We start from the raw sequence: 27,865 nt of genomic DNA, 5'->3' as shown, positions 1-27,865 counted from the left end.
GCACACTGCTCCAAAGGAGATATAAGGAACAATCAATGATTTACATAACTGAAGCCAGCGGGGAACTTCTAGGGCTTTTAGGCAGGACTGACAGGTTCTGTGCCTGGGAGCTCTCTTTCTCCTGCTTTCTGTACCCCTTCCCCCTTCACTCTGGTTTTGGAGACAAAAATCTTATGCATCCTAAAATGGCCTTGACTTCAGTAAGCGGCTGAGTATATTCTTGAACTCCTGGTCCTCCAGCCCACACCTTCTCAGGTGCTAGGATTAAAGGTGTGTGTCACTGTACCTTTCCTTTGCTTTCTGAAAGTCTGTCTGCGTGTGCCTGGTCCACCATGGGCCTGGCACCGAGCTAGATCCCACAGTGCTAGTCCGAGCTAAACCAAGAACATTTCTGTTTCCATTTGGGTGGAACCGAGAAGAAGCTAAGCAAATCTTGCTGCCATCTTGAGTCCAGGCGGAGCCTCCAACCTGTCCTTGCCCCACCACAGGGGATGAGCAGCATCAGGGACTTCTGAACCCCAAGAGAGACAAGTCCATATGGGTTAGAGGCTGCCAAGACGTCACCGCAGTCTACCTGGCTACCCCGGAGAATGGCAGCCAGCAAATGACTCTTAATTAAAGAGGCCGTGTCAAGGGGACTCAAAGCTGTGACTCACAGGGTTCCAGACCTACAGAAATGAAAATGAGACAAGAATAAAATAAGCTGTCAGGATGGGTGAGAAACAGGAGGTGGCCCATTAGTGAGAGTCAGTGGTGGCGGAGCTCACAAAGCGAGAACATTGGAAGTGGAGACTGGGCTGCACTAACAGCTAGCTGTGAGATGGGAGGGTGCCAAGTAGGTCTCTCTCCTCATCAAACAGAAGTGTGAGGTTTTTAAAAGCAGTAATTACAATACAGACACTTATTTTTTCCTTGTTAAAAGAGGGGTGGGAAAGGCTTGGCTGGCTGAAAACCACATCAGAGGGGGTAAATCTATTCCTACAAAGTGATCCTAAGAGACAAAGGGGTTTAACTCTCCTGTATATATCTGTAACTTATCAAAGAAGAGAAAATGGAAAATACCTGACATTATAGTTTCCCCCTTTCCTCTCACTCAGGCTTAGAATTTGTAACAATCACTCTTCTCATGGCTGCTGCAAAATATCTGACAAAAGCAAGTGAGAGAAGGAAGGGTTAATTTGGGCTTGGAGTTTGAAGAGACTGTGTCAGCTCACAGTTTGAGGGATATGATCACCATGGTGGAAGCCCCAGGTGACTGGTTATACCCTGTCCATGGTCTGGAGGCGGGGAACAGACAGAACTAGGGCTGTGCTCTAAAATCTCAAGACCTCCCCCGAGTAAGACACCTCCTCTCAGGAGATGGCTCCTCCTAAAAGTTCAAAAACATTCCAAAACAGCACCAGCAGCAGGGGACCAAACCTTGGAGCCAATGGGAGGCATTTCACATTCAAGGCAAAAGAATCTAAAGCTTCACAGTTGTAACTAGACTGTAACTAGACCAGTCGGATGTCCTCACGGGAATGGAAGGTTTGGCGCTTTCCCTGGGCTGATGTATCAGCCTCCAGATAGTCTTTAAAAAATTGGAAATGTCCTTTTCTAGGCTGGTGAGGCGGCTTCAGTGGGTAAAGGCACTTGCTCTCCAGCCTCATCTAACTTTCCATGTCCAGGGCCCACATGGCGGAAGGAGAGCCCCAACTTCCTCAAGTGTCCACACGTGCACTGTATCATGGGTTCCCACCCTTGACCACCCACAAATCTATCCACCCACCCATCTACTTATCAAATCATCCACCATTCATCCAGCCAGCTAGCCAGCCAGCCGGCCGGCCGACCAAAGTTAAACTTGGGTGTTTGCTCTGTCTCAGTACTGTGCTAGGCACTGGGGATATTACAATAGAGATAATGAAATTTGGTCTTTTAAAATTGGTAGGTAAGATTAAAGATGAAAGAACTGAAGCTGTCCTTGAACACTGGAGTTACCAAAACAATTATTTTAAGTCTGGCTCCCTAGAAGCAGAGCCTAAGATTATAACTATACCTCACGAAACTGATAGATGCATACAGGAAGCAGGTCAGGTTAGAGTTTCAGGTCCAGCAAGTACATGAGTTTTGTTGAGCAGATGTAGTACAATCTCACTTTGATTCCCATGCTAGGAGCTGTGGGGTATAGGTGCCATTGTATTTGTTGCCCTGTGAAGCAAGAGGGCTAGAATTCTGTATCCCCGGGAATAAGGTATAACCCCTCTGGCACCTCTAGAGTATTGGCACCAATCAGGTGAGGATAAAGCTTTGTAAAAACAAAACCATACTAAAAAGGTGATGGTGATTCATTATCATCCAGGAATCAGCAACTGGGAGCTTTATGCATCTTCTGAGAAGGGTCCAGAGGAAGACACCAGCAGTATCTATTACAAGCACACAGGGTTCATGCTACTTACGAGAGCCTTAGCTATCATTTACAAATAGAACTCAATAGAACAGTGTGCTTGTTCTGGTGCTGCAAGAATCTGCCGTTTCTGGGATGTGCTTCAGCTGACTTGGATGGCTTGTGTTGAGGACCCATGTGGTATGGAAAATGGGTGAGATTCTCAGGTTGTTACACCATTCCTGCATGGTCTGAGACTGTGTGTCAGGAAGCAGATGTGACCTGTCATTGTAAGGGATATTCATCAGAAAGTGCCAATAGGATGTGGTGGGGACGGGAGAGCTGGAAACAGAAGCAGACGGAGGGATGCTAACTGTTGTTGGGGGCTCTGGGGACAAACCGCTTGCCAGAGCTGGGCTGGCTTGGGCTGTGATGATCTGGTGCTTGTATCTCTTTCCTCTGACATTGAACAGCTGTTCTCTAGAGAGAAGGGCGCAAGCTTAGATAAGGTGGCTCCTTGAGGCTGAGGTCACCCCTGCAAGGACAGCTAGGGGCTCTGTTCTGGCTGTTCCCTGTCCCCCAGCTGTCACTGGCCAGCAGATCCTCCTGGAATGGAAGTCAGGGACATACGACTTGTAGGGTCATTTTGCACTCACTGCCATTTTCCGGGATCTGCTCCCCAATCAAACTTACTTTCACTTTATGGGAAGTGGGGGGGTGGGGTGGGAACATGTTGAAAAACCTACAGTTTAGTTAATGCTTTTGTGTCTAAGGTTAATTCTGGACTTTCATCAGGGGTCTGTCTTCACCTAAAACTAGACAATTCTGTTTTGTGATTTTTCTGTATTTAATAACAGGCACTCTTCCAGATGTTATACATGTGTTACCTTATTTAATGCTTACAAAAGTCATATGAAGTAGATAATATTCCCCCCACTTCACAGACCAGGAAGTCCCAAACTGGTGAAGTTAGAAATGTCTGCCCCGTGGAACTACATAGCTTGTGTTTGAGCCAAATCTGACCCCGAATCTCAAAACCTTAACCGTGCCACTAAGACCAACTGTGACAATGTTCTTACTTCCCTTTAATCCTAGTGAATTCATTCATTCACCCGTGTTTCATGGGCACATCTTATCCAGGCCCCTGTGCTCGCTTAAGAGTCAACAGAGAAGCTTCTGAGAATAGCCAAGTATCAAGACATTGCATGTTACCCCCGTTCATGTGTGCAATGTTTGTGCTTTTATGGAGCACTGAAAACCTCTGAAGAGGGCCTTACATGTATGAGTCTTGTAGGTCATTCCCCTGCCTGTCTGTGTCATCTCAAGACGTTAACACAAATGGGGATGAACTCTGGATATTTGACAGGAACTGAATTTACTGTTTTCAACGTTTTTCACAGGTTAAAAGGGATGCCAAGAGAATGTCTGCAAAAGAAGTCACGATTAACGTTACAGAGAATATCCGACAGGTGGACAGAAGTAAAAGAATCCCAAAGAACTGCATCGACTAGCAGTGCCTGGACGTAGGAGCAGATGAACTCTTTGTGGAGCCCAGTCAAAGAATCTTGAGGAAGAAGTGTCGCTTGCTAAACATGGTTCCCTCTGCGTATCTGTAGTGGTGGCTTGACCAGGCAACACACAGCCACCTGTGCTGTGAGGACCTTCCCAGCTTCCTGTTTATCACATGCAAAAAAAAGGGGGGGATGGAAAAGTTCCGAGATATGCTCTGAAATTGTCAAAATGTGGTTTGTTTTTCCCTTTTGCAGCTTCTGTAGCCTGGTTAGCCATGGTAGCCATGGTGAAATTCATGTGTCTGTGAGTGACACAGACACACAGGAGTAGTGGATTTCCTGGGGTGGTCTTCAACAGGCCCCTTCTTTCCTCCTTTGTAAGAACAGCTCTCACAAAACTTACTGTTTCCACCGTGGAGCTGGCTCTCATCCAACTCTAACCCAGAAATAGAAAACCCGAAAAAACAGAAAAACTCAGTTTGAGATAGATGGACCCCAGTGGCACAGGTAGACGCCACCAGGGCCCACAGAGTGTCTGTGAGAGGTGTCTGGGACAGTCACGCTGGTTCATCGTCTACCTGGAAAGGCCTCCCAGACTGGCATCTGGACACTGGCCTCCAAACCAGAATATTGCGATGTCTGTGGCCATCGCATCCAACCTGCCAGCCCCCTGGGACCTAGCTACGTGTGGCTTTTCCTCATAGCTTTCCAGTTCCCTTTTATTCTCATGACCTCCAGTCAGGTCACGCACAATTGTAATCCAAGACTGGATACGGCTCATGGGAGGGAAGTGACCTAGGAAGACACGGTGGCGCACATGATGCCCCTGTGGCCTGTCTGCATACGGCCCCAAGGACCAAGGTTTCTGTAAAATAATTAGTTTTGGAAGCCAGAACGTGGTTGACGTATATTCATGTTGACATAAGAAAACAGGCAGCCAAGTGAAATGATTCCGGGAGAGGAATATTTTTGTCCAGCATTCTGAAATACATCTTCCTGTACAGGATAACGGAGCACGAGTTTGAGAGGCCTGTTAACACGCTGGGGCTTAGGCAAGGTGCAGTCCGAGGTGCATCAAGCTGTACCAACGAACTGTACATTTAGCAGCCGTAGCGGCAGCTGACGACGTGTTTATACCACACAGGCCAAGAGAAGTATCCTCAGCAGACGAATATGTGAGTGTCCGTCCACTCCTTTCTCCGGTATTATTTCTCCAACCTAGGTAGAACGGTAGACTGCATCTTAGTTAGCATTAAACATTCACTGCCAACCTTGTGCTGGCTATGGTAACAGACGTGGGAGGATTTGGAGTCTGGGCAGTCACGACACCATCTTCTGACTCTGTGGGTGAGCTTGATACTCAGGAGACCGAATTGGATGCTACGGCCCAGGGCCAATTACTGCGGTGGAGTCTCAGCCTTAGGTTAAAGGTAACTCTCTGGCACTCGCAGGTGTAGGTGTTTTCCTGATCTCTATCCATGCCTTTGCCGTATACCCCCCAGTTTCCCCAAACCTCTCTCATCTTGACTCCTTGTCAAAGGGCTTTTAGGGAACTTCATGTTCTGACAATTTAACTAATAAAACAAAAGCAAGCCCCGTGGCTCCTGTGTCCTCGTGGCACCTCTCTGCAGGCATCCCGCTGCCAGCTTGGCAGCGGTGCGGTCCTGCACGCTCAAGGGCTTGCTCTCCAGGGCATGTGCGCTGTGTTTTGACACGCTGCTTCCCCAGCTGATGGGCTGTCAGCCACGGGCTGAGGCCAGCTTCTCCTCCCAATTCTGTGTTTGCCTCGGTTCACTGATGCACGCTGTTTGGAATTTACCATCTGCAAAAGTTGCCTCTGCATATATAGCATCCTCGCTTCAGAGAAGAAGAGCCGGAGGGAGGGCCGATGGTCTGGCCACGGTGTTGAGATTTCCATCTGGCAATTTTTAAGACAGGGACTGATTCTTACTATCCTATTGGATAACATTTTCCATTTCGAAGTTTGTGTCAATAAAGTCATTAATTTCAAAAATATATGGGTTGTTACGGACTCTTTACTGGAACCGTAAGTCTGTATGTGCAGCTGTGTAGGATTTTTCTTTTAAGCAAAGGTGTTTTACAGAAATGATTCCTGTGCGTCCTTCAGACAGCCTCGTGCTCTGGGGGAAAGGGAATGCAATCAGCTCCAGCTTACACCTGCAGAGGTATTTATAGGCATTGCCTGGGATGCCAGACAGGAAAGCCAACCACAAGATTGGTGCTTTCCCATCCACTCATGGTGCCTGTCTCAGAATGTCCAGCATAGCTGAAAGACTCAGTCATTTAGAGGGGGAGTTGTCACGTACCCCGAAACTGAGCCATACCCAAGCTTATGAGGACATGGGATGTTTGGAGAGGGCCAAAATTAGAAAGCTGGGACTAGCCTGAGCTCACCACAGCCTTCTGGACAAGGTGAGCCTGACGTGGCTTGAGAAGGCACTCTGCATTAGGGTCAGAAAGCAAATTGATAGTTCAGGGAAGACAGAAACTGTACTCCTTGTAATAACTGTCTAATGCATGCACATAATATATTACGTATAATAAAGAGTAGAAGGTGAGGGCTCCCTGAACTCACGGGGTGTGGCGTTGGCAGGCTGCTCCTCTAGCCTCCAGCTGCCCATCTCCACAGTGCTGTGGGCACCCAGTCCTAAGTGTGCTGTGTCAAAGATCTACTAACCGCCACTTGTGGCCACTTCCCAATGTCACGGAAATACCTCCCCTCCATATCTGCTTCTAGGAGGGGCTCTGCTGCAGGCATCTGAGAAAGGGCATATGCTGGTATCCCATGAACGTGCTCCAGCAGGCACCCCTCACCGGGAGCACCATGTACATTCTCTCCTCAGCTAGCAGGATGCCCGTTTAGAGTAAAGATGGCCCTTGTGAGTCTCCCTTCCTGCCTGCTGCTTAGAATATGGAGGTAAGAGCTGGAGCAGGGTTGGTCCCCTAGGCTGTCAGGTGGCCTTGGAAGTGGAAGTTACATCAGCCCAGGATCCTGGTTCCGTGCAGCCTCCCTGAGCCTTGAACTGTACATATTTGACTGCATGTCACCAAGAAATATGTGTTTGCTTCATTTAATCTGCTCTTGCCAGCTGTGATTCATCAGCGAACTTAATTTAAATTGGTATAGAAAATTTCATCTTCTTTAGAAGGACCGGAAGGTCTCTGCCACTGAGTCCCTGGACCTCAAGTCTGCACGAGCTAGAACTGGCGAGTCCAGATGGTGAGGGTCCCACCGTGACTCTTGTGACTCACACATCATAACTTTGCATTTGCGTGTGACTGAGGTGTACGACTTTGCAACCCCTACTCCAATTCGTTCCCCAAATACCTGCGCTTCTTGTTCTTTTAAGGGTCATTCAAATGCAGATTGTTCTCTCCTCTTCTCCACAAGTCTGGGAAGCAGCTAATTTGGGGAAATTTCCTGAGGATGTAAATTACGAATATGACCCAATAGCTAAAGTTATAATTTTTTTCACTTTCATATACTATATTTACTAAAAATCTTTACTGTGCCAGAAATAGGAAATTATTGCAACCACCTATTTGTCCATTTACTGTTTTTTGTTTCTACTACATTAGCTCCACAAAGTCAGGAGCCACGTCTGTTTTATTTCCAATTTCTAGCACATTGAAACTTTTCCATATGTGTAGACTGCATTTTGATCTTACTCCCTCCCAAACCTCTTGGATCCCTTTTCCACCCCCTGCTGACCTCTTCTTCACAACTAATCCCCTCCTCGATTCTCCACAAAACGTTACTTTAGTGAGATTCTTTGTACAGCCTTCTCCCGGCCCTGTCTCTGGAGATAAGGAGGTTCCTTGCATCCATACAGAGAAAGCAGCTTCCCTGGGCTTTATCTCTGGCCCTCAGGAGGGAAAATAGCCAGAGCTTTCCTCTTGGAACATTTTCTAGAGTGTTGTTAGCTCCAAATGACCCTTCTGTCAACCTGACATCATTGTGGCCACAGGCTCCATGACTCTCCCGTGACAATTTGGCAAAGTTATTAAAATAGGAAATGCCTACATCTTTCAACAATTCCGTTTTGAATTCTATGTGTTATAGACTGAACTGCATACCCTCCAAACTCCCATGCCGACATCCTAAACCCGTGTGTACAGAATGCGACTTTATTTGGAGATGAGTGTTTAAAGAGCCCACTGAGACAAATGAGGTCATGGACCCTAATTTAATGTAACCTTGGTCCTTCTACAAAGGAGAGGTCAGGACACACAGACACATGGAGGGTAAAGCCCCTGTGAGATGCCCACATACAGACCAATGTTCCCCCAGTCTTGGACATTAAGACCCAGTTATGAGAATAGCAAACTCTTGTTAGGTCACCAGGGCTGTGGGTCTCTGTGAAGGCATCCTTAGTGAGCTGGTACAACACCCTAGAAAAATATGTGGATATTTTTAGAATTTGGGTGTGTGGGCCACTGCTCAGTCTTTTGAAACTTGGCTTCAAAGCAGTAAGAGTAAGGGGACAGGGGGTCACAGCGCCACAGGTAACACTGCGCCTTCTACTTCCCCTTAACCCTTTGAGCTCCCCAGATATCTTCCAACTGGTGGAACACTGGCCTTCCTTGGCTGTAGGACTTTCTCTAACCCCTTCCAGGACCTTGCTGCTACGATGCTCAGTCACTTCCTTCCCTATCCCAGCATCCTTCCCTGAACGACTGATTCTGGAAGCCACTCAGCTTTAGGTGGGTAATGCCAAGACAGGTGTTTTGTGTGAGCTCCTAGAATTTTCCCGATGTGTTCATTCCAGTTACCCAGCAGGCAGCGAGTTTAACAACACACCCTCATCGCATTCTGCTCTGATTGGTCTCGGGGCAGGTACACTGCTGGAGCTGCAGGCTGCAAGATGAACACCGTTCTTTCTCCTGCCACACCATAGATTTCAAGAACTTGGTTTCTTCCGTCACTTTCTCCCGCGCATGCTCAGAATATCAGAAAAGTCTTCAGTTGTCAGTGTGCCTCCCTTGGTTTCCTGGAAACTCTAACTGTTTTGCTTGAGGACGGCATCAGAACCAGCTGATTTCACGACAAAACAAACAGGTAAGTGTTCTGTTTTACTTTAGAGACACAGGAAATGCTGTGGAAAGAATCCCCCCAGAGACGCCTTGGCAGAAGTCAGTAGCTCTGTGAGTTCGAAAGACAGGTGGTAGAAGAACAAGTCTGTAGATCTTTAGAAGCAGTGGCAACAATTGTGTGTTGTGTTTAGGGGCACCTGATGCTAAAACAAGACACCAGTGACAACAGAAAACCGCTTGCTGAGATAAACAGCTGCACCAGGATTTGCGATCTATACTACAGAGCAGAATCAGACCAGATTCACGACTGATACATTTGAGAACAGCTTATACTTGCTTTTGACAAATTTATTTGCCCTTTGAACTTGTTCTCCCCTTGGAACCTCTCTGTGTGAATGTGTGTATCACACTATCTCCTATGAAGACTCCACAGCCCTTTCTGTAACTTTGCCATATGCTGAAAAGATAACAGAAATTTTGTTTGCCTTTTAAATTTTATTTAATTATCCGGAGGTTGTCTCCTTATGTTTGAATAGACAAAGCGACTGCTGGATGACCTGGGAAGCAAAGAGGTAGCCAGAGGGCCTGGGAAAAACCGAGATAACACAAGCTTCACCAGCAGAAGACAGATCCCAGCTTGAAGTCTCCAGCTGTGTGTCCTGGGGCACATGACGGAGCTCCCGAGACTGCTTCCCTTCAGTGGAGTAACATCGTTTTGAGGGTGTATTGCAGGATTAAGTGAGATAACAAATGTAGATAATATGGCTTCTGACACAGGATAATTATCGGTCTGATGTCAGGTACCGTTCTAGGCGCCTTGCACACGCTGTCTCTGCTCCATCAACACCCCGCCCAGGTAAGCCTTACCAACCCCGCTTTACATATGAGGCAACTGAAAGGCTCCCAGAGCCACACGGTGAGGAAGCCACAGAGCTGGGCTTTGAACTTACATCTGCCTGTCTATAGAAACCCACGGTCTATGACTGGGCTCAGTAGAGGTCCATTGCCTGTCTGTCCTGGGGACAGCCCTTTTGATAGCATCACCCTCCCAACACTTCCAGCTTGCCAGGGCTAATCCTGGAGGAAGTATGGCGGATCATGTCCAAGCCTGCAGAATTTGACTTTCATTTCTTTTGACTCTCCTGAGCAGCAGAGCCCAGCAGTCCTCTGAGCTGTGCCGTGACCTTAGTCCTCTGATGGTAATACTAATAAATCGGGGGACTCCTCAGGTACTTTGTGAATCTAAGCTGTCATAGTAATCACTGCCCTGCTGCGGAGGAAGGGGAAGCCTGAGCGAGGTGGGTCCCCCAAGGAGAGATGAAATGCCAGACTGCAGTGAAAGCAGCTTAGAGGGTGAGGCAGGAGGATCACTTGATTGAATTGTTCAGAACCAGCCTGGGCAGCCTGAGACTAACCCAGCCATACAAGCCACCATGAGGACATCTTGGGTCAGGCTCTGGGGTTTGAAGGGGCCTCACCACCTACCTTTGTGGCCATGCATAAACTGTTTCAGCTCTCTGTATTCCTGTTTGGCTGTGGGGCTCACAGTACCTCCTGGTTTGGGGGGCACTTAGTAGGGCTACAGACAAGTGCTCAGCACACGGGGATAAAGACAAGACTTAGTGCTGAACTCAGTTTCGTCACAGATGTCCAGCTCTCAGAGGAACATGTAAAGAAAGCTGGCTCTCTTTAAGCACTCTGTTCTTTAAGGCCACAAAATATGCTGTAGCATGAAAAGCAAAACCCAGAGACAGATATTGGGGTTCAACCTGAAGATCAGGAAAGCAAAGCAGCCGACCACTAAGAGCTCTTACCTCTATGAAATCTTCAGACTGAAAAGAGAGCAAGTTTCTGTCTGATCCCGCCTTATATTCCTCTCTAGTGCTGGGATTAGAGGTGTGCACCACCACCGTCCAGTCTCTACGGCTAACTAGTGTGACTGCTGGGATTAAAGGTGTCCGCCACCACTGCCTGGCTGACTCGCGTGGCTGTTTATATTCTGATCTTCAGGCAAGCTTTATTTATTAAAATACAAATAATATATCATTTTAAGATAAGCACTTCTTCATCAATACAGAATTACCTTGGGCACATGGACTCAGCCATGGACAGAAGCGCTGACTCCGGGGGATCTAGATGAAGGAAGTTTTCTAGTTAGTGGGAGGAAAGAGACCCCCTTCTTTGTCTGCAGCCTAGTGGTCTGCTCTACCACCTTAGCTCCCAGGTTTCTGCCAAAGTCCCGTCCATCTCTACCACTCACCCATGCCTAATTCGGGTGCCACACTGCTGACAAAATTATCTTTATGCAATGCAAATGAATTGTTGAACTGGCCACCCTCGAGTTTCAGACTCACAGGTAGCTGGCATCATGACTGCTTCAAAATCGGGCTCTTTCCAGCACCTTCAGCCACTTCTGTATCTGGGGTAGGTGATGTGGGGTGTCAAGCAGGTCCTTTCAGGAATACTGCGGAAGCGAGAGCTTCCCCTAATGTCTGAAATTGCTTTGTTTGTGGAAGCAGTTCAGTAGCGAGCATAATATGAAGGGGAGTCTGACTTCCTCTCGTTTGGGACCCCCACCTGCCTCTTCCTTCTCAGCAGTTAAATCCAGCCTCACTCAGTGCAGCTTCAGCACAGGCAAGGAGTAGGGCGTGGTGGGAGTGTTCCCCTGAGAATAAAGAGATAGGATCTTGCTCTTCCACTTTCAATATCTGAACCTCCCTCACCTCATCTAGAAACTGGAAACACTCAGCATACACTAACTGCCTTAGGGTTTCGGTCGCTGTGGCGAACCCCATGTCCAGAAGCACCTGGGGAGGAAAGGGCTTATTTCAGCCTAGAACTCTCGGGTCTCTTTAAAAGGAAGTCACAGAGGAATCTGGAGGCAGGAACTGAAGCAGACCCACGATGAACGCTGCTTACTGGCTTGCTCTCCATAGCTCACTCAGCCTGCTTTCTCATAAAATTTTGGATGACCTGCCCAGGGTGGCACCACTCCCATGGGCTGGGCCCACCTACAATAATCATTAATCAAAAAATGCCCTACAGACAATCTGGATGGAGGCATTGTCTCGTCCAGGTTCCTCTTCCTGGACAACCTTAGCTTGTTTCAAGTCGACAAAAAGAAAAAAACCTAGCCAACAAACTAACCAAACCTCACCTCACTCTCCCCTTCATTTTCTGCAGTTCTCAGTGCCTGAATTAACCAACTTCCCAACACGGCAGTTTTCATAGCCTTCCTGGTCTCCGTAGCTCTCAGCAGATTCGCACACATTTGGAGCCACCCTAGTCCTCTTCAGTGCTGCCCGCTGCCTCTCAACACCCATCCTGTGTTCTGGCCAGACACTATGTCCCGGACCATCTTTTTCTCCACTGCTACTGGTGAGCTCCAAATCTACTTCGATCCTCAGTAAAACCTCTTTTATTCTCTTTGTCACCTGTGCTCTCTCCTTCTACCTGATGCCCCGCTTCTCATTCTACATGGTTTGTGTGAAATCCATGGATCTGTGTCACAGAAGGCCTTGTTGTTGTCTACTAAGCAATTAGTAAACCTCACCTTCTTATCATAAACTGTGTAAGAAAGCTATGTCCCATAGGAAACACTATGTTGAAAATTTTATATGTTCAACATATGCTTCTTAGATTGAGGGTCCTTATGAGATATAAAGCATTAGCAGGGTTTATGGCCTAAATGCTTACTTTGGACTCTGTCAACTCATTTGTCCATTAACCAAGCTCTTACTGGGTGTTTTAGGGACTGGGGACATATAGAAGACTTGAACAGAATATCATAGATAGCTGAAGTATAACGTGGTAAAGACAATAAGAAGTCAACAAAAAAAGCAAACATAAGCACAGATATTCTACCATTCCAGACTACAGAGACATGCCTTGGATGAGTCAAACTAAACTTTTAGAAAACCCCGCCATATAGATAGACAAACCCAGCCATGTTAGCTTAATAAGGGGTCAAGGCAACACTACTTGTTGACCGCAAGCATCCTAAATGCCAAGCAATGCATACACAGTACGCCACAGTCTCAGACTTGTGAGATTATAGTCCCCAAACTATGGTGGGAATTGTCATCTGCCTTGCATAATGTCACGGAAGTACTTTGAAGTTGTGAGCCAAGTGACTAGCCCAAAGTATCAAATTTCTGGGCATGATCAGACAGCACTGGAGGGCAGCAGGTTGCCTGCCCTCCTCACAGGCAGGTGTTCTGGGAAATAGAGCCAGCTCTCTGGAGCCCCGTGAATCTGTGCCTCAGCCGGAAGGCTTAAGTATCTAAGGAATCAGTGACATTGGTCCTGGAAGAGATAAGATACAGGATCCTGTGCCCTAGAGATGGAGTGAGACAGCCTCAGAGACAAGCCAGGCGAACTGTCCCTCTTGATGGCTGAAGACAAAGAGTTCCTTCTGACGTCCTGCCCTTATAAACAGCAGCACCTCCATCTGGGGCTGGAGAAAGGGATCATTTATTTATTGGCAGTTTTTAAAAGATTATTTATTATTTATTTATTATGTATACAGTGTTCTGTCTGCATGAATCCCTGCACACCAGAAGAGGGTACCAGATCTCAATACAGATGGCTGTGAGCCACCATATGGGTGCTGGGAATTGAACTCAGGACCTCTGGATAAACAGCCTATGCTCTTAACCACTGAGCCATCTCTCCAGTCCCTGTGCCTAAAATACATTAGATTTATAGTTAGTTAAATCTTTGGATGCAGAAAGCCAGTTTCATATTGCTTAATGTAAAAATTTTGTTAAAGTATTAATATTCACTAATAAGATACAAATTACACAGCTTTGTTTTCAGAACCAGTTCCTTCCCATAGGTTTTCCTGAGGGTTCGCTCCAGAGGAGAGACTGGCAGTTTTATGCATCAATTTCTAAGGAAGTAAAAGTTTTTAAAACACATGCTCATTATAGAAAAAATACAGAGATACATTTAAAAAAAATCATTCTCCAGGGGCTGAAGAGATGGCTCAGCCGTTAAGAGCACTGACTGCTCTTCCTGAAGACCCCAGTTCAGTTCCCAGCACCCAAATGACAGCTCACAACTGTCTGTAGCTCCAAGATCTGACACCCTCACACAAACAGACAGGCAGGCAAAACACCAATGCTCACAAATAAAAAAATATATAAAAAAATAATTTAAAAAATCACACATCATCTTACTTTGCAAAGCTAACTGTGACTGAGTCATCATGGTTGTGTTGAGACAGTAAGGGAGGGGCATTTGTCATTTGGGAATACAAACTTAGGGGCATTTTCCTTTCTCATAGGTAAATACCATCAATCTCTCTTGTCCCTCTGACTGACTGACTGTTCTGTCCTGTCCTGACTCAGTCCTCCCACAGGAAGGAGTCTGGCAGTCACAGAACTAGCCAGAGGACAGACCAGTTACAGGAAGGTCAGGAGGTGATGGCATTTCCCAGGCCCCACCCTGTTCCACACACCCCCTCCCAGCCAGGCTCCCTTTCTTGAGGATCCTTCGTTTCTGAGTTGCTTTAGTTTAGAAGGTAAGGGTTTTAGAAGCCTACCTCCAAACCCCACTCCTCTAAATCCTATATCGCATACTTCTCATCTGTGGAGATTAACTTTCAGCGTGAGTGTGGGAGGAACACCATGACATGATTCAAGCCCTTGCAGAGTCTGCTGGGGATTCTAGCTGACCCTCCAGTTTCCATGGTTACAACTGAGGTGACCCAGGGAGAACCGGCTGACCCTCTGATATCTCCTCCTTAGATTCGTGTTGGAGCAAACACTGACCACATCCCCAAAGGCAGCAGCAAATAAAATAAGCAAAACTCCAGGAGAGGGGCTCTGAGAGAGAAGAAATAACACCAGCTTTGGGGCTGGCCCGATATCTGCTCAGACCCTGGCCTGACCAACCACTACTCGTGTGACTGGGAATGAATTACCTACTGACTTCAAGTCTACATCCTCCTCCCTGTGAAACAGAGGGTGAGGTAGAGTTGAAAGGACTCAGGTCAAAGGCAGGACAAGGGAACTGGCATATATAAAACATGAAGCCGCCGGTACAGGGCAGGCGTGCAGCGAGTGTTTGTGCTTGCCCTTCCCTTTGATAGGAGATAGAGACTCAGAAGACTGGCATTCTTCTGGGGAAAGGGACAGGCTCTACAGCCCTCCCACTTAGAACAGACTAGAAGGCAGGCCTGGAGAGAAAAGGGCACGGGGTCACACTGCAATTTTCTCTCATTTTTAATCACAGGGATATAAAACGCAGTTCCTAAGGACATTAATATGCTTTATTTTTCAAAGATTTGTTTCAGTTTTAATTATGTGTATGTGGGGGGGTGTATGTGCACTGAGTGCAGTTATCCATGGAGACCAGAAGAGGGCGTCAGATCCCTGAAAGAGGCATCACAGGCAGCTCTGAGCTGCCCAAGGTGTGTGCTGGGAATCAGATTCGGATCCTCTGCAAGAACAGTATGTGCTCTTAACCACAGAACCATCTCTTATAACATGGCTTAGCTGAAGCTGTGGCATATACTACAGAATCTATACAGTGAGTATTCAGAACTTTTCTAAGGTATTTTTAGACGCTGTAACTTACAGAATGCTATTCTGTTCCACGTACTTTATTTTCTGCTTCTCTAATGGTGACTACGTGAGACCTTTACAACTTTACATTCTTTACAGCAATATTTAGAAAGGTTCTGTAGAATAAGCAAACTTAAATTCTTTCATTTGAACAAACGATGACTTATCCAAGATAGTCCATCTCTTCCCTGGCTACAGAGAAAGAGCTAGATGGGTCTGTCTGTCTGTCTACCTAGGAGACAGCCCCGGGTTGGACTGGCAATGTCTCGGGATGAAAGCTGCCGGGGAAGACGGCATCCAGGTCACGGGGAAGGAGCAAAGCCTGCGTGAGAACACGGGTCACACTTTATTTTACACCTGTGAGGGCTCATGGAACCGTCTCTGGAGATAAATCTGGTGCCAGAGAAGCCCCTGGACAGGCTGAGGGCAGTAGGCACAGGAAATGCAGAGGGTCTACGGTTTACCTGCCTGGAGAGAAGAAAGGAAGAATCTACTGAGGAGGTCAACCACCTGATGTGGGCCGGTCGCCATCCCTGAGGTGTGAGGATCTGAGAGAAACAGCTGGCAACCAGCTGAGCCCAGAGCCTGGCAGTTGGTGATTTTTGGGTCAGGTCTCTTTTTGCTCTTAGCACCGAAGAATAAAGGGCTAGCCTCACACAGACAGTGACTCACAGTCACAAGGCTTTCTCGCCCCCTTCAAGGATATAGATATGGGCACTATATAAAGAGAGGAAAAAATCCACACGGCTCGCAGGGAATCCGGGCCATTTAGCCTGACAGCGCTATTCAGCTTGGCTAATAACACCCCCGCCCCCGATTCAGGCACATAGAGAAAGCAGATTTCTTATAAAAGCTATTTGATATAAGCACATATTCTGTGTGCATAGTATGGTCTAAGAACTTGGGAGAGGGACATATCTATTCAAATTCCAATTCCCCAGTTCCTAGCTGCATAACAATCTCATTAGGACACAGCTTCCTTGTCCGTGAGATGAGATGACAGAGCCGTCACAGATCTGATGGGAGTGGGAGGACCATGTCTTTTGAATTGATTGCCCAGTATGGAAGTACTTGGGATGGAGTCTGGTTCTTAGCAGGGGCTGGTGACCCCCAGCAACTGTGGGCAAGGCTGCTTCCTCTCTCCCCCAAAGTTAGTCACGTGCGCTATTTGGTACAAGTTGTTTTAGAGATATCTTTCTCTTCCCAATAAACTTCTCCTAAACCAAGAGATAATTATCCCGGTATTTCCTAAAATAATGCTTAAAACTCATCTTTACATGACCACAGTGCTGAATTCATGTAAATTACAAGAGCTATTAATTAATACTTCAAAATGTTATCTCTTACAGCTACTGTGTTTTACAACCCTGAAGTCAGGAAATTCCCCTGTACCCATAGTCTGACAAAGGACAGAGTACTTAGAATTGAGACTTCCTCAAATCATCTTGACTATATTCTATAGTTGAAATGTATTGGGCTCGAGTGAGTTTTGTCATCGAAATTGCTTCCTAGTTCATTTCAGGCCTGGGGAGCCCATGGCATACCGCTTTGTGGCGATGGGCTGGGTTTCTCTTCTGGAGTGTTGCCCCTTGGTGCAATGAGATGCCACCCTCTCTCCAACTTGTCTGGTTTCTGGAGCAGCCGTTCTCACACAGCGTCCCTACAAACCCGCATCCCAGAGCCTTACAAGATAAGGCAGCATCACACTGTTGGATATGCCAGTCTCCAAAGCCCCACAGAGAAAGGAATGATTTATTCACCATCGGCTGAAGACTGTGCAGCTTTAACCCTTAGAAGTATTCAAAATGCTAGACTCTATCACATCAAATCCAACACTATATAAGCACACAAACACTATCCCCTGAGCTATGTGGGAGCACCCCCCTGAGTAATAGCCAGTGCTGGGCACTGTGGGAGCACTCCCCTGAGTAATAACCAGTGCTGGGCACTGTGGGAGCACTCATCTGAGCTATAGTCAGTACTGGGCACTGTGGGAGCACTCCCCTGAGTTATAGCCAGTGCTGGGCACTGTGGGAGCACTCCCCTGAGCTATAGTCAGTGCTGGATACTGTGGGAGCACTCCCCTGAGCTATAGTCAGTGCTGGGCACTGTGGGAGCACTCCCCTGAGCTATAGTCAGTGCTGGATACTGTGGGAGCACTCCCCTGAGCTATAGTCAGTGCTGGGTACTGTGGGAGCACTCCCCTGAGCTATAGTCAGTGCTGGATACTGTGGGAGCACTCCCCTGAGCTATAGTCAGTGCTGGGTACTGTGGGAGCACTCCCCTGAGCTATAGTCAGTGCTGGGCACTGTGGGAACACTCCGCTTTCATCATTTCACTTAGCCCTCAAGATTAAGGTGATCTCAAGACCAATGTGGACTCAACATTTTCAGAATCTTCTCCAGGAAACTTGCCTGATGGTGGTCAATTCAGTGGTTCCCAACCTTATTTGAAAACGGAGTGCATTGCTAAGAAGGACATTTCTATTAATATTTTTAAGAGAAATACCAACTTAAGCAACTGCTCACTGAATTTTAAGTATTGTTTCCTCAGATTTGGTTTAAAGTCAAAGTGACTCACGAGCAATTTTGTCCATTTGGTAACTCGGAGACCCTTTGAAGCTTTAAATTACAGAATGTCTTTGAGAATTTGGTGCGAGGACAAAATGCACACCTCCCAAGGAAGTAGACTGCTTCCCTTTCTGGTTCTGTGACTCATTGTGCCTCCCTTTTTGTTAGCTCTTCGGGATCACGAACGGGAAACAATGTCAACTCATGTTCCTCTCTCTTTTGCATTTACTTTTTTTTTCTTAAAAAAAAAAAGGATCTGGCTTCTCCTTGTTCTAATTTTTCTTTGTATTTAAGTTTTATTTGGATTTTTAAATTATTATTTGAATTATTCTTTATCTTCTTATGAGTGGTATTATATTATTTGTGGAGTTGAATAAAACAAATTAAACAAATCAAGCCTGATGTGGAAAACATAGGTCATGTGGCCCCTGTGTTATCAGGGGATTATCTTTGGTATAAAAGAATCGTCTTTAAAAATCAATACTATAAATATAAAATTATAGCTTGTGAGCATTAAAAGAGAGGTAAGGGGGTCTTCAAACAGAGGAGGACACTCTTGTAGATAGAATATAAACGCCTTTGCTGAATTTCTTTTGGGATTTATCTCTCTAGATTGCAAGCTAGATCCATGTCTATCAAAAGCAGTAATAAAATCACCCACAGACTGCAAGAAATAAAGGCATGCCCTATGCTAGAGCCCACTCTTGGGAAATTTAATTTACTTAACCATGTTTGAAGGACTACCCCTTCCTTAGGAAGTAGAATTTGGGGTTATGTCTGTTGGTACTTATGGGAAGCTGAGGACTACAGGTTCAGGTATGAGTTAAGGCTGGCTACCGTGAAACCCAGGGAGAGGAGGAGGAGAAAGAAGAAAAGCCATAAATACTTGAAGGAGGTCAGTTTGTAAAGAAAAGCATCTCATTTTGGTTTGCAGTTCTGGACCTTGTTGAGACCAGGCTCTGTTCTTCTCTGATACTTCATTTTGTGTAAAGCAGTGGTTTGTAAATTTCCTCTTCTGTGCAGGGCTTCCACTTTACCTCTGTCCCCTGTAGCCCAAAGCTAATGATAATAGAGCCACAGCACTGGTGGGGGAAGGACCTGTCCCTGCTGGCCTCTCTGAAGCTGTTCATCATCCCAGCAGGGATGTTCTGGGACATCTGAGTACTCCATCTGGTCCCCAGGAATCCGTCCACGAAAGTCACCCTGAATCTCAACCTCTCTCAATGACCTTCGAGGCCCACCCCACCCCAATGGATATGGAAAGGCTCGGGGCCCTCTGGTGCTCTTCCACGCTAGTGTAAGGCTTGAGGGAGTGTGTGCTGGCTTGGGCTCTGCCTAGACAGAAAATCTACTGGGTCTATTCTCTGGCCTGACCAGGTAGGTCTAAGTGTTACAAGGCTTATCACTTCCTGATGGTTATCAGGGAACAGGGGCCTTCTCCGTTGGGTTTCCTTCAGTATGTCTGTGTAAATGGATACTGTTCGTTCGTTCCCAAATAAACACACAAAAACTATAATAACTACAACACTCTTTGGCCTATTAGCTCAGGCTTCTTATTAACTAACACTTACATTTTAAATAAACCCATTTCTATTATTCTGTGTATTACCACGAGGCTGTGGCCTACTGGTAAGGTTCCGGGGCATCTTTCTCTTTTGGCAGCTACATGGCATCTCCCTGACTCCGCCTACTCTTTCTCTATATCTGTTTGGATTTCCTGCCTCTCTTGACTCTGATAAGTCATTGGCCGAAACAACTTTATTCATTATCCAATAAAACCAACACATATACAGAAGGACAGCCCACATCATGTCTGAGGTTTCTATTTCCTTTCTTGAGGATCTGGTAATAAATCTGAGTACAGCAATCTGCCTGGGGACCGGTAGCATCCATGTCCTGCCTTCTTCTTCTTCCTGCCCCTCCTTTTTCCAAACTTAGTCCAAAGGTTGTTTATCTCACCAGGGCAAGAACTTGCTTTGCATGGGAAATTTAGATTTGTGGTGTCAACTTTGACATTTGGGTTCTTTTAAAGGCATAACTGAGCCTGCTGGGTATTTTCTGCCGTACATGTATTCTCCTTTTCTACCCTGCTAACAGAGCATGGATCTTATCTATGGCAGCTGTGTGTCACGTGTTCCTGGGTATCCTGATGTTCTATGCCCACTTGACTACTGCCCGGCAAGTAAAGTGAAGTCAGGATTTCTGGAGTGGCCGCCTGTGGCCGCCTGTGACTGGAACTGTGGGAAAGGACACGCCTTCCCCATACGCCACCCCGCCCCCACTCTTCTTTTATTTCCTATTGTCTCAGATGTGAATTTATTGTTATTCAATAAAATCTGACATTGTGGACAGACACAAATGTGTTCATCTATGTTTCTAGCTTGGGGTGCTCATGACAGACTACAAGGTTTAGGACCCTCATCTGACGGTGGGCTTCTTGCTGGAAGAACCCCTCCAACTCTTCTAGGATTGCGAGCTCTTACTTTTCATTAATTTCTTTGTGTGTGTGTGTGTTCATTGGAGGTATGCCTATGCACCACATGTATGGCCGTAACTAGAAGAGGCCAGAAAAGTGTGTTAGATCCCCGGGAACTGAAGTCGCAGATGATTGTAGCCACCGTATGGGTGCTGGGAACAAACCTGGGTTTCTCTAGAGGAGCAGTCAGTGCTCTACCTGCAGAGCAGTCTCTCCAGTCTCAAGAGCTTAAGCTTTCAAATGCTCACATATTATTAAATACCTTTCTGCCAAAGCAAGGAAAACCATCTTTTCTCTTTCTCTGGAATCTGATGAACTTATCGACAGGGAACTGCACCACAACCTTTGAGAAGAAGCAGAGCAGAGGGAAAGATGTCAGGACATGCTGAAGAAAGGAAGGCCATGCAGAGGCTTCCTGCGAGGGCAAGGCATGTCTGGGCAAAGACGTCCCACACACCTCAGCAGTTCACAACTATCAATACATTCTTGAGGAGTTGCTGCAGGTGGCAGAGCCCTGACCTCATCCCCCTCTGATCAGAGCAATGAGCTTCCCTAACCCCACCCCTAATGAAAGCAAATGTGTTCTTCTCACAGATGGAAAGCGACAAGCTTCAAGTGCATGGTGACAGTTTTGTGTTCTCAGGATCCCCACCCCCGACCCAGTACAAGCCATCCTACCTAAGAGAATCACGGGAGTGAGCTCAGCTAGACACAGTGAACTCTCCTGAGCCATATGAAGACCAGAGACTCAGATCCTGGCATGCTGAGAAATCTATATACAGTCCAGAAAATGGTGATCTACCAACTCTCTCTCATATCAAAGAATCAACTTCAAAGCCACTGCTTTTGAATTTTGATTTAAGACTAAAGAAAGTCGTTCATCATTAAGACAGAGCAGGAGAAGTCATTCCCCACTACAAGGTCACAGATTTGCAAAATCAAGGAAGGAAAGGGGGAAAAACAAACCATGAAATGTCACCATAGACAGTTCTGTTGGGGGAAATCTGTTTGGGTTGATTGCTCCGAGATCACTAATAGAGCCGACCTCATTTCGGAGAGCTGAGTCCACATCCAGCTTCAGGACAGACCAGAGTTTCTTGGTGGGCTCAAGGGGAAATAGAAGGACACAGGGAGCAGGAAGAGGAGCTGAGGGGTTTCCAGGAAGTGTAGAGGGTCAGGATCATGTTTGGATCTCTTGGGTTTACTACCTAATATTTATCCCTGAGTTTTATTTTTTAATAAATGATAAAAGGAATTGCAAAACAGCTTCTGCTGTTAACTCAACAATTCATCTTGTGAAATTGGATTCGCCTGTGTAAGGAACTAGTGTTAGTCCCTAATCAAATTAGCTTGCTGTGGGCCACTTATGTCTCCTAATTTTTTAGGTGCCATAAATGTGTAATTATTTGTTAATTATAAACAAAATCCAGCATCAATATTCTGTGCTGGGTTGTAATAATTGCCACTGTCCCTTTGGTGTAAACATGATAACTATTCTGTAAGGTTCCCAATCTCGGGCCAGCTGGATCGCTCAGTGGGTTCAGGAACCTGCTGGTAAGGCTGATGGCCTGAGTTCAATCCCCAGAACCCACACAGAAGAAAAGGAGAGAGCTGCTTCTTCCAAGGAGCCTTTGACCTCCTCGTGTGCATGGGGGCATGCGCCATGTGCTGTGCCATGTGCCCCCGCCAAACAATCTTAGTCTTGTAAAACCAAGAAATCCGTGTAAGCCTTCTACTTCTCAAAATTTGCATTCTTATCTGGAGTGAAATTTCTCATCCATAAGGCTGTATACCAGGGATTAAAATGTTACACTTGGCAGTGTTCACATCTGGTTTCCTTTGGCTACACTTGCCATGCAAAAATATCACGTATTTATTGAAAGGATTTTTATACACAAGCCCCCATGTGTTGGGAATAAGAAAAATAAAAGTGTGTTTGGGCACAGGATTGCTTATCTCTACACTCCTGTCTTTCTCCAATCTTCCAACACAGTGGGACCTTTTCTCGAAACTTTCAGTGCAGTAGGGCCTTTTCAGGGTCTAAAGAAATGCATGGAGTGTGCTCACTAGTGCAATCCCGTCAGTAGAAAAGCTTACACAAGGAAAAGTTGAGAAGGGCACAAGTCTCTTTATGCGAGAAGTCTTGGTCAGCATCCCCGAAGACGCTGTCTGCATCTTCGTCTCCAACAGGACCCAAGGCTTTGGACTAGAAGCTTTAATGCAATGTGGGTGTTAAGAACTGGCACAGCCCTTCCAATGAGGTTCAAGGTGCTCCTGATAAGCAGGCAGCATTACCAACGCTTCTCCACACCAGGTAGCATCTGTCTACTCCGTGATGAGCTGTGGAATACAGAACTCCCAGTGAAGGGAGCACGAATGACTCAGGAGAGTCCTTCAGATTAAACAAAATACAGGTTTCCCTGGTAGTCAGCCAACCCCTGGTTTGCTGATGGTTGGGCTTAGGCGGAAGAGTTCTGTGAATGTCTATCAAGTCCGGTTCTTACCAAGCCCTCTGCCATCTGAGCTACGTTCCCAGCCCACGGCAAGTTTAGTGTTTGCATCTACTCACAGTGCCAAGTCACTGAAGTCTCTGCCCCTCCAACTTACATAAGTTTTAAATCCCAAGTTACTAAAAATGATTCTTAAGACTTTGACAAGCTCTATTAAATTATGATTGTGTTCACTATACAGAATGCAGGGTTTCGGGAACCGCCAAGGCTGATTGCTTAAGGAATAGGCTGTCTGTAGCTTAGTAGCCGAGTGACTGCCTACCATACAGAGGCCGTGGTCTGGATTCTCTGCACAGCAAACAATAAAGCACCCAGAATATTGCTTTAGTGCATTGATCAAGTTCAAGGCTTTCTGGATGCCCCCATGAATTTATAGCCAGTGCCTCCAAAGGGCCTCAATCTTTTTTTTTTTTTTTTTTTTTTTTGGTTTTTCGAGACAGGGTTTCTCTGTGGCTTTGGAACCTGTCCTGGAACTAGCTCTGTAGACCAGGCTGGTCTCGAACTCACAGAGATCCGCCTGCCTCTGCCTCCCGAGTGCTGGGATTAAAGGCGTGCGCCACCAACGCCCGGCTGGGCCTCAATCTTTTGAGGATGAACTCTTTTCAGGAGGTTTCACCACAGATAGACATACACTGTTTCCAGCCATCCAGTCCTTTAAGGGCCAACTTATCTTCCTTATGAACCATTTATTCTGAAGCTATGCTCTTTTCATTAAGACCAGTCTCTAAACAGGTGGTGCACAGCTTCCCAAAGGTCATACGTACCCTCACACCACACGCTGACTCTTCGGCACCTCCCGTGGTTATGCCCTCCTTCACCATGTAACCTCATGTAGATCTGATGAACTCTTGATGCCTTGTCTTATAGCGACCTGACCCTTCCATTGAGACCAGCTCACTTTTTGTTTACTGTCTAACCTAGTGAGGCACGTGAAATCTCCCAGCAAGCCCCAGTTCCAGCCCTGAAACCTGATCAGCTTCTGTTGTTGAACTTAGTTTCAGGCACTCAAGACTTCCCTACACGAACCAAACCTATCTGTTGCAATTTCCAAATTCAGTCCAGACCAAGAAATGTGTCTGGAAGTGTTGTTAAAAAGCAGTCCTAGGGGACTGGAGCAAAGGCTCAGGGGTTAAGAGCATCCACTGCTCTTTCAGAAGATCCAGGTTCAATTCCTAGTACCCACATGGTGGCTCACCAACATCTATAATTCCAGTTCTGGGAGATCTGATGCCTTCTCCTGTCTCCTGCACCGGCACCCAGGTGTTACACATACATACATGCAGGTGAACACCTATACATGCAACTTTAAACAAAAAAGAGTAAGCCTCGAGCCAGCTACCCTGAAGAAGGCAGTGACGAGGTCGAGAAGCAGGGAGGAGGAGTGGAATGGAAGAGGAGAACAACTTTCTCCTTATCAATAGCATAACATGTACACATCTTCAGATTGTTCCAAGATCAGAGGATGCTGCGCCTGTGTAATGGCTCTGAATCTACAGAACAACGTACAAACAGGGAGAATCAGGACCGTTTAATAAGAGAGAGAAAGAGCTAATGAAATTCAGTGCTCTGCTCTGTCTTTACACGAAGGATCATGCCTAAATTATCCGGAGAATTTGGTCTTTGAAAGACCGGTGTTATTACTAACATAAAAAAATATTGTCATTAACATAAATTATACTGCTGTTGTGACCACGTGGCATGTCAGCAGAGGTCCAAAGTGCGTAAAAGCTTCGTGGAGCTGACAGAATCTGAGGCAGAATCGAGGGAGGGATTTAAAAGCCCTTAATAAATGGGAAAGTGACAATAAATGCCAGTCATTATTATTAGCTGAACCAAGGAAGGTTTATTCAGATCGACATTTAAGTTCATGTTGAAAAAAAATCACCAACCAGTTTTCAATTCAGTGCCAAAGCAGTATTTATTGGTGCCATCTGCTGGAAGTTCCTGAAAAACTGATGAAGCCAGGATGAACCGAATGACAACAAGAAGGATACACTGTACTGCATTCATTCTCTGAACACTGAAGTTCACGTGGACCATGTTTCTGGGATGCGTTTACCAGATTCGATTCTGCCCTGTACACATCTGGGGCTTCGTGAACTACAGTGTTTGCTCGCTCATTCATTCATTCATTCATTCACTCATTCAAGGAAGATTTTGAGTCGTCTATCAGCCCTGTGTCAAGAAGCAGGCATGCGAGGAGGTGTGTGAGGAGGTGTGACCAGCTAACCAGCCTGTCGGGGCTTGCGCGCCGGTAGATCTCCTAAATGTAGTTAGTACACACTGGAATAAACAAAAACTCCAGAGGGAAACTAAGGTAGGGACTTTTTTTTTTTTTTTTTTTGGTTTTTTTCCGAGACAGGGTTTCTCTGTAGCTTTGGTGCTTGTCCCGGAACTAGCTCTTGTAGACCAGGCTGGCCTCGAACTCCCAGAGATCCGCCTGCCTCTGCCTCCCGAGTGCTGGGATTAAAGGCGTGTGCCACCACTGCCCAGCTAAGGTAGGGACTTCTTAAAAGAGGGCGGTGACCTTCTCCAAAAAGTACTGAAATCCACCACTTTTGCAGACAGGGGAAGAGAGAATTATTAAGAAAAGATCCATTTCAGGGAACACAGCCACCAGCAAGTAGAGGCAGGACTCGAGAAAAGCAAGCTCTCTTCAGTCCTGTGAAAGGTCTCTGTGCCACACAGCCCTGACGAATTGCTGGGCCAGACTCAGATCAGGGTAGTCGACTGTCTCTTCAACGGACCATAAATTTCAACATAAAATGTGAATTCCCTGAAAGCAAATTTAACGATCCTAAAACCTAGACCTGCTGTCCCCGCTGATGAATCAGATCGGGCCAGTGGGATGAGCTGTCTCAGCGCTTAGAAGATCCACCCCAGTGGGTTTATTAATCCCGCAACGGCACAATCCTGCAATGTTATGCGACTGAGATTTGTGGATCCAATCTATGGAATGTTGCCGTGGATTTACAGGTGTGTGAAAGTTACCAGTGGTTCTTAGACTTTAAGTGTGCTTCCAAATCGCCTGAAGGGCTTCTTAAAATATAGGTTGCTGCGTCCCATTCCAGCTTTCTCATTCCAAAGGTGCAGGGAGGGGCTGAGAACATGGAGTCGAAGAAGTTCCCAACTGTGGCAGCTGAGGACGGTACCTGAGTGCTTCTGATTTAGATTGACAGTATAAACTTAAAGGCAATAAAGGCAACACAGCCACCAGACTTACAAGCCTCTTAAGATGATTTGTTCTGACCTTAAAGACACAGGGCTATTGAGATGGCCCAGTGGGCAAAGGCATGCCACCAAGTCGGACATCTTGAGTTCAATCCTGGTACCTGTATAGTGTTTCAAATAGAGGATTCACCAGGAAGAATAGCTACAATGCTTCTGGAAGGGCTAGGAGGCACACACACACACACACACACACACACACACACACACACACACACACAAAGAACCAGGACAGTGAGATATTCAGGATTAGTAACTGCAATCTGCTGGCTCTCTAAGGCTAGAGAACAAAGCGATGCCTCAGGCCCATTGGGCATTCATCTCTGCTACTCTTTGTTCCTGCCACCCACTGCCCACCAGCAGCTGTGTCTCTGTCACCCTTCAATCACCAAAGGACACTTAGTCTGTCATTGTCTCCAGTTGCCAGAGAAAGAGCAGGGCTCCTCTTACCTCCTGACGCGCTCCGATGTCACCTGGAAGTTTATCTACAGGAAATTATCTCTGGGTCTAGAATTCTTTGCAGCAGAACTTTCTGCAGTGATGCAAATGTCTTTAAAACTGTGTGAGGTGGTTCAGTAGCCGCCAGTCACCTGGGGGTGGTTCCGTGTTTAAAATGAAGCTGGCGTGACGGAGGGACTGATCTTTTTCTAAGTTAGTGTAGCCGGAACAGTTAGGTGTGGGTATCAGGCTGGACTACACACATCCAGCACATCCAGCACCTGTGATATGCCCCAGATGTAGATGGCTGGATTTGACTAAGGCAAGTAAGTGACCGGTGGACAAGAGTACTCAGGAAGCTACCCTCATCTGTCACTCACTACCCGTGCAATCAGGGACATGATTCTCTATTTCTGGAAGCCATCAATTAAAATAGAATGATATAATTGTGCATGCTCTTGCTTTCTTGCAATCCCAGGTCTTGAGAGGCTGTCATGGCAGGGGTGAGGGGGACAAGCTGGAGACCAGATTACAGAGTGAATTCCAGTTCTGTCACATGGTGGGTACCCAAGGTAAAACAAACAGAATGTCGAGCCCATCTCCTAGGCTTCCAGAGCCATTACCAGAACTAAACGGAAAGATGAAGCCACTCAACAATGCCTGGCTCAGGCGGATGCCCAGTAAATGCTCATTTCCATCATCACTGTTGGATCCGGGTGGGGGGGGGGGTGCGCAAAGATGGGGACAGACCACCAAAGCCTAATAAACCAGAAGCAAACTTTATTCCAGAAACCAGAAAAACAGGAAAAAAAATAAAAAAATCTCCATGGGACACAGAAAGTTTATCAGCTAGCTGAGACCATAGTCAGAGATGGATTTTGTTAGGCTGTGGCAAAGGCTGGTTTCAGAACCCACTTTTTTTTATAGTAGGGGCACCAAGCATTAGGTGTGAACAAAGGAATTTTTACACTCTCTAGGTAAAACTCAGATACAGATTGCCTTACTTTACAATCTCCATCAACAGAGTTTTTCAGTTAAACTAGAGTTTGTACTTAATCTATTGCCTTCCTTGGTACTTCCAGGTGGTGTTTACTGAAGCCCTGTGCTCTTCCCTTTGATGCTGCCAGTTTCACATAGTAAGGA

General features: G+C 46.4%; 1 protein-coding gene across 2 annotated transcripts in view; it reads left to right on the top strand.

The window, feature by feature from the left end:
* The window catches only part of Baalc (BAALC binder of MAP3K1 and KLF4), a 51,920-nt gene extending 46,028 nt beyond the window's left edge, over positions 1-5,892 (top strand). For both annotated transcript variants that reach the window (XM_041637757.1, XM_041637756.1), the window contains one exon: positions 3,766-5,892. In XM_041637757.1, the coding sequence (XP_041493691.1) occupies positions 3,766-3,770 (5 nt within the window). In that variant the 3' untranslated portion in view covers positions 3,771-5,892. The remainder of the gene's footprint in view (positions 1-3,765) is intronic.
* The last annotated feature ends 21,973 nt before the right edge of the window (positions 5,893-27,865 follow it).

Source organism: Microtus oregoni, unplaced genomic scaffold, assembly GCF_018167655.1.
Source record: "Microtus oregoni isolate MIOR12 unplaced genomic scaffold, Mior012 000053F_ref0000044, whole genome shotgun sequence".
In the NCBI taxonomy this organism is placed as follows: Eukaryota; Metazoa; Chordata; class Mammalia; order Rodentia; family Cricetidae; genus Microtus; species Microtus oregoni.
This window is presented reverse-complemented; position numbering and strand designations above follow the sequence as displayed.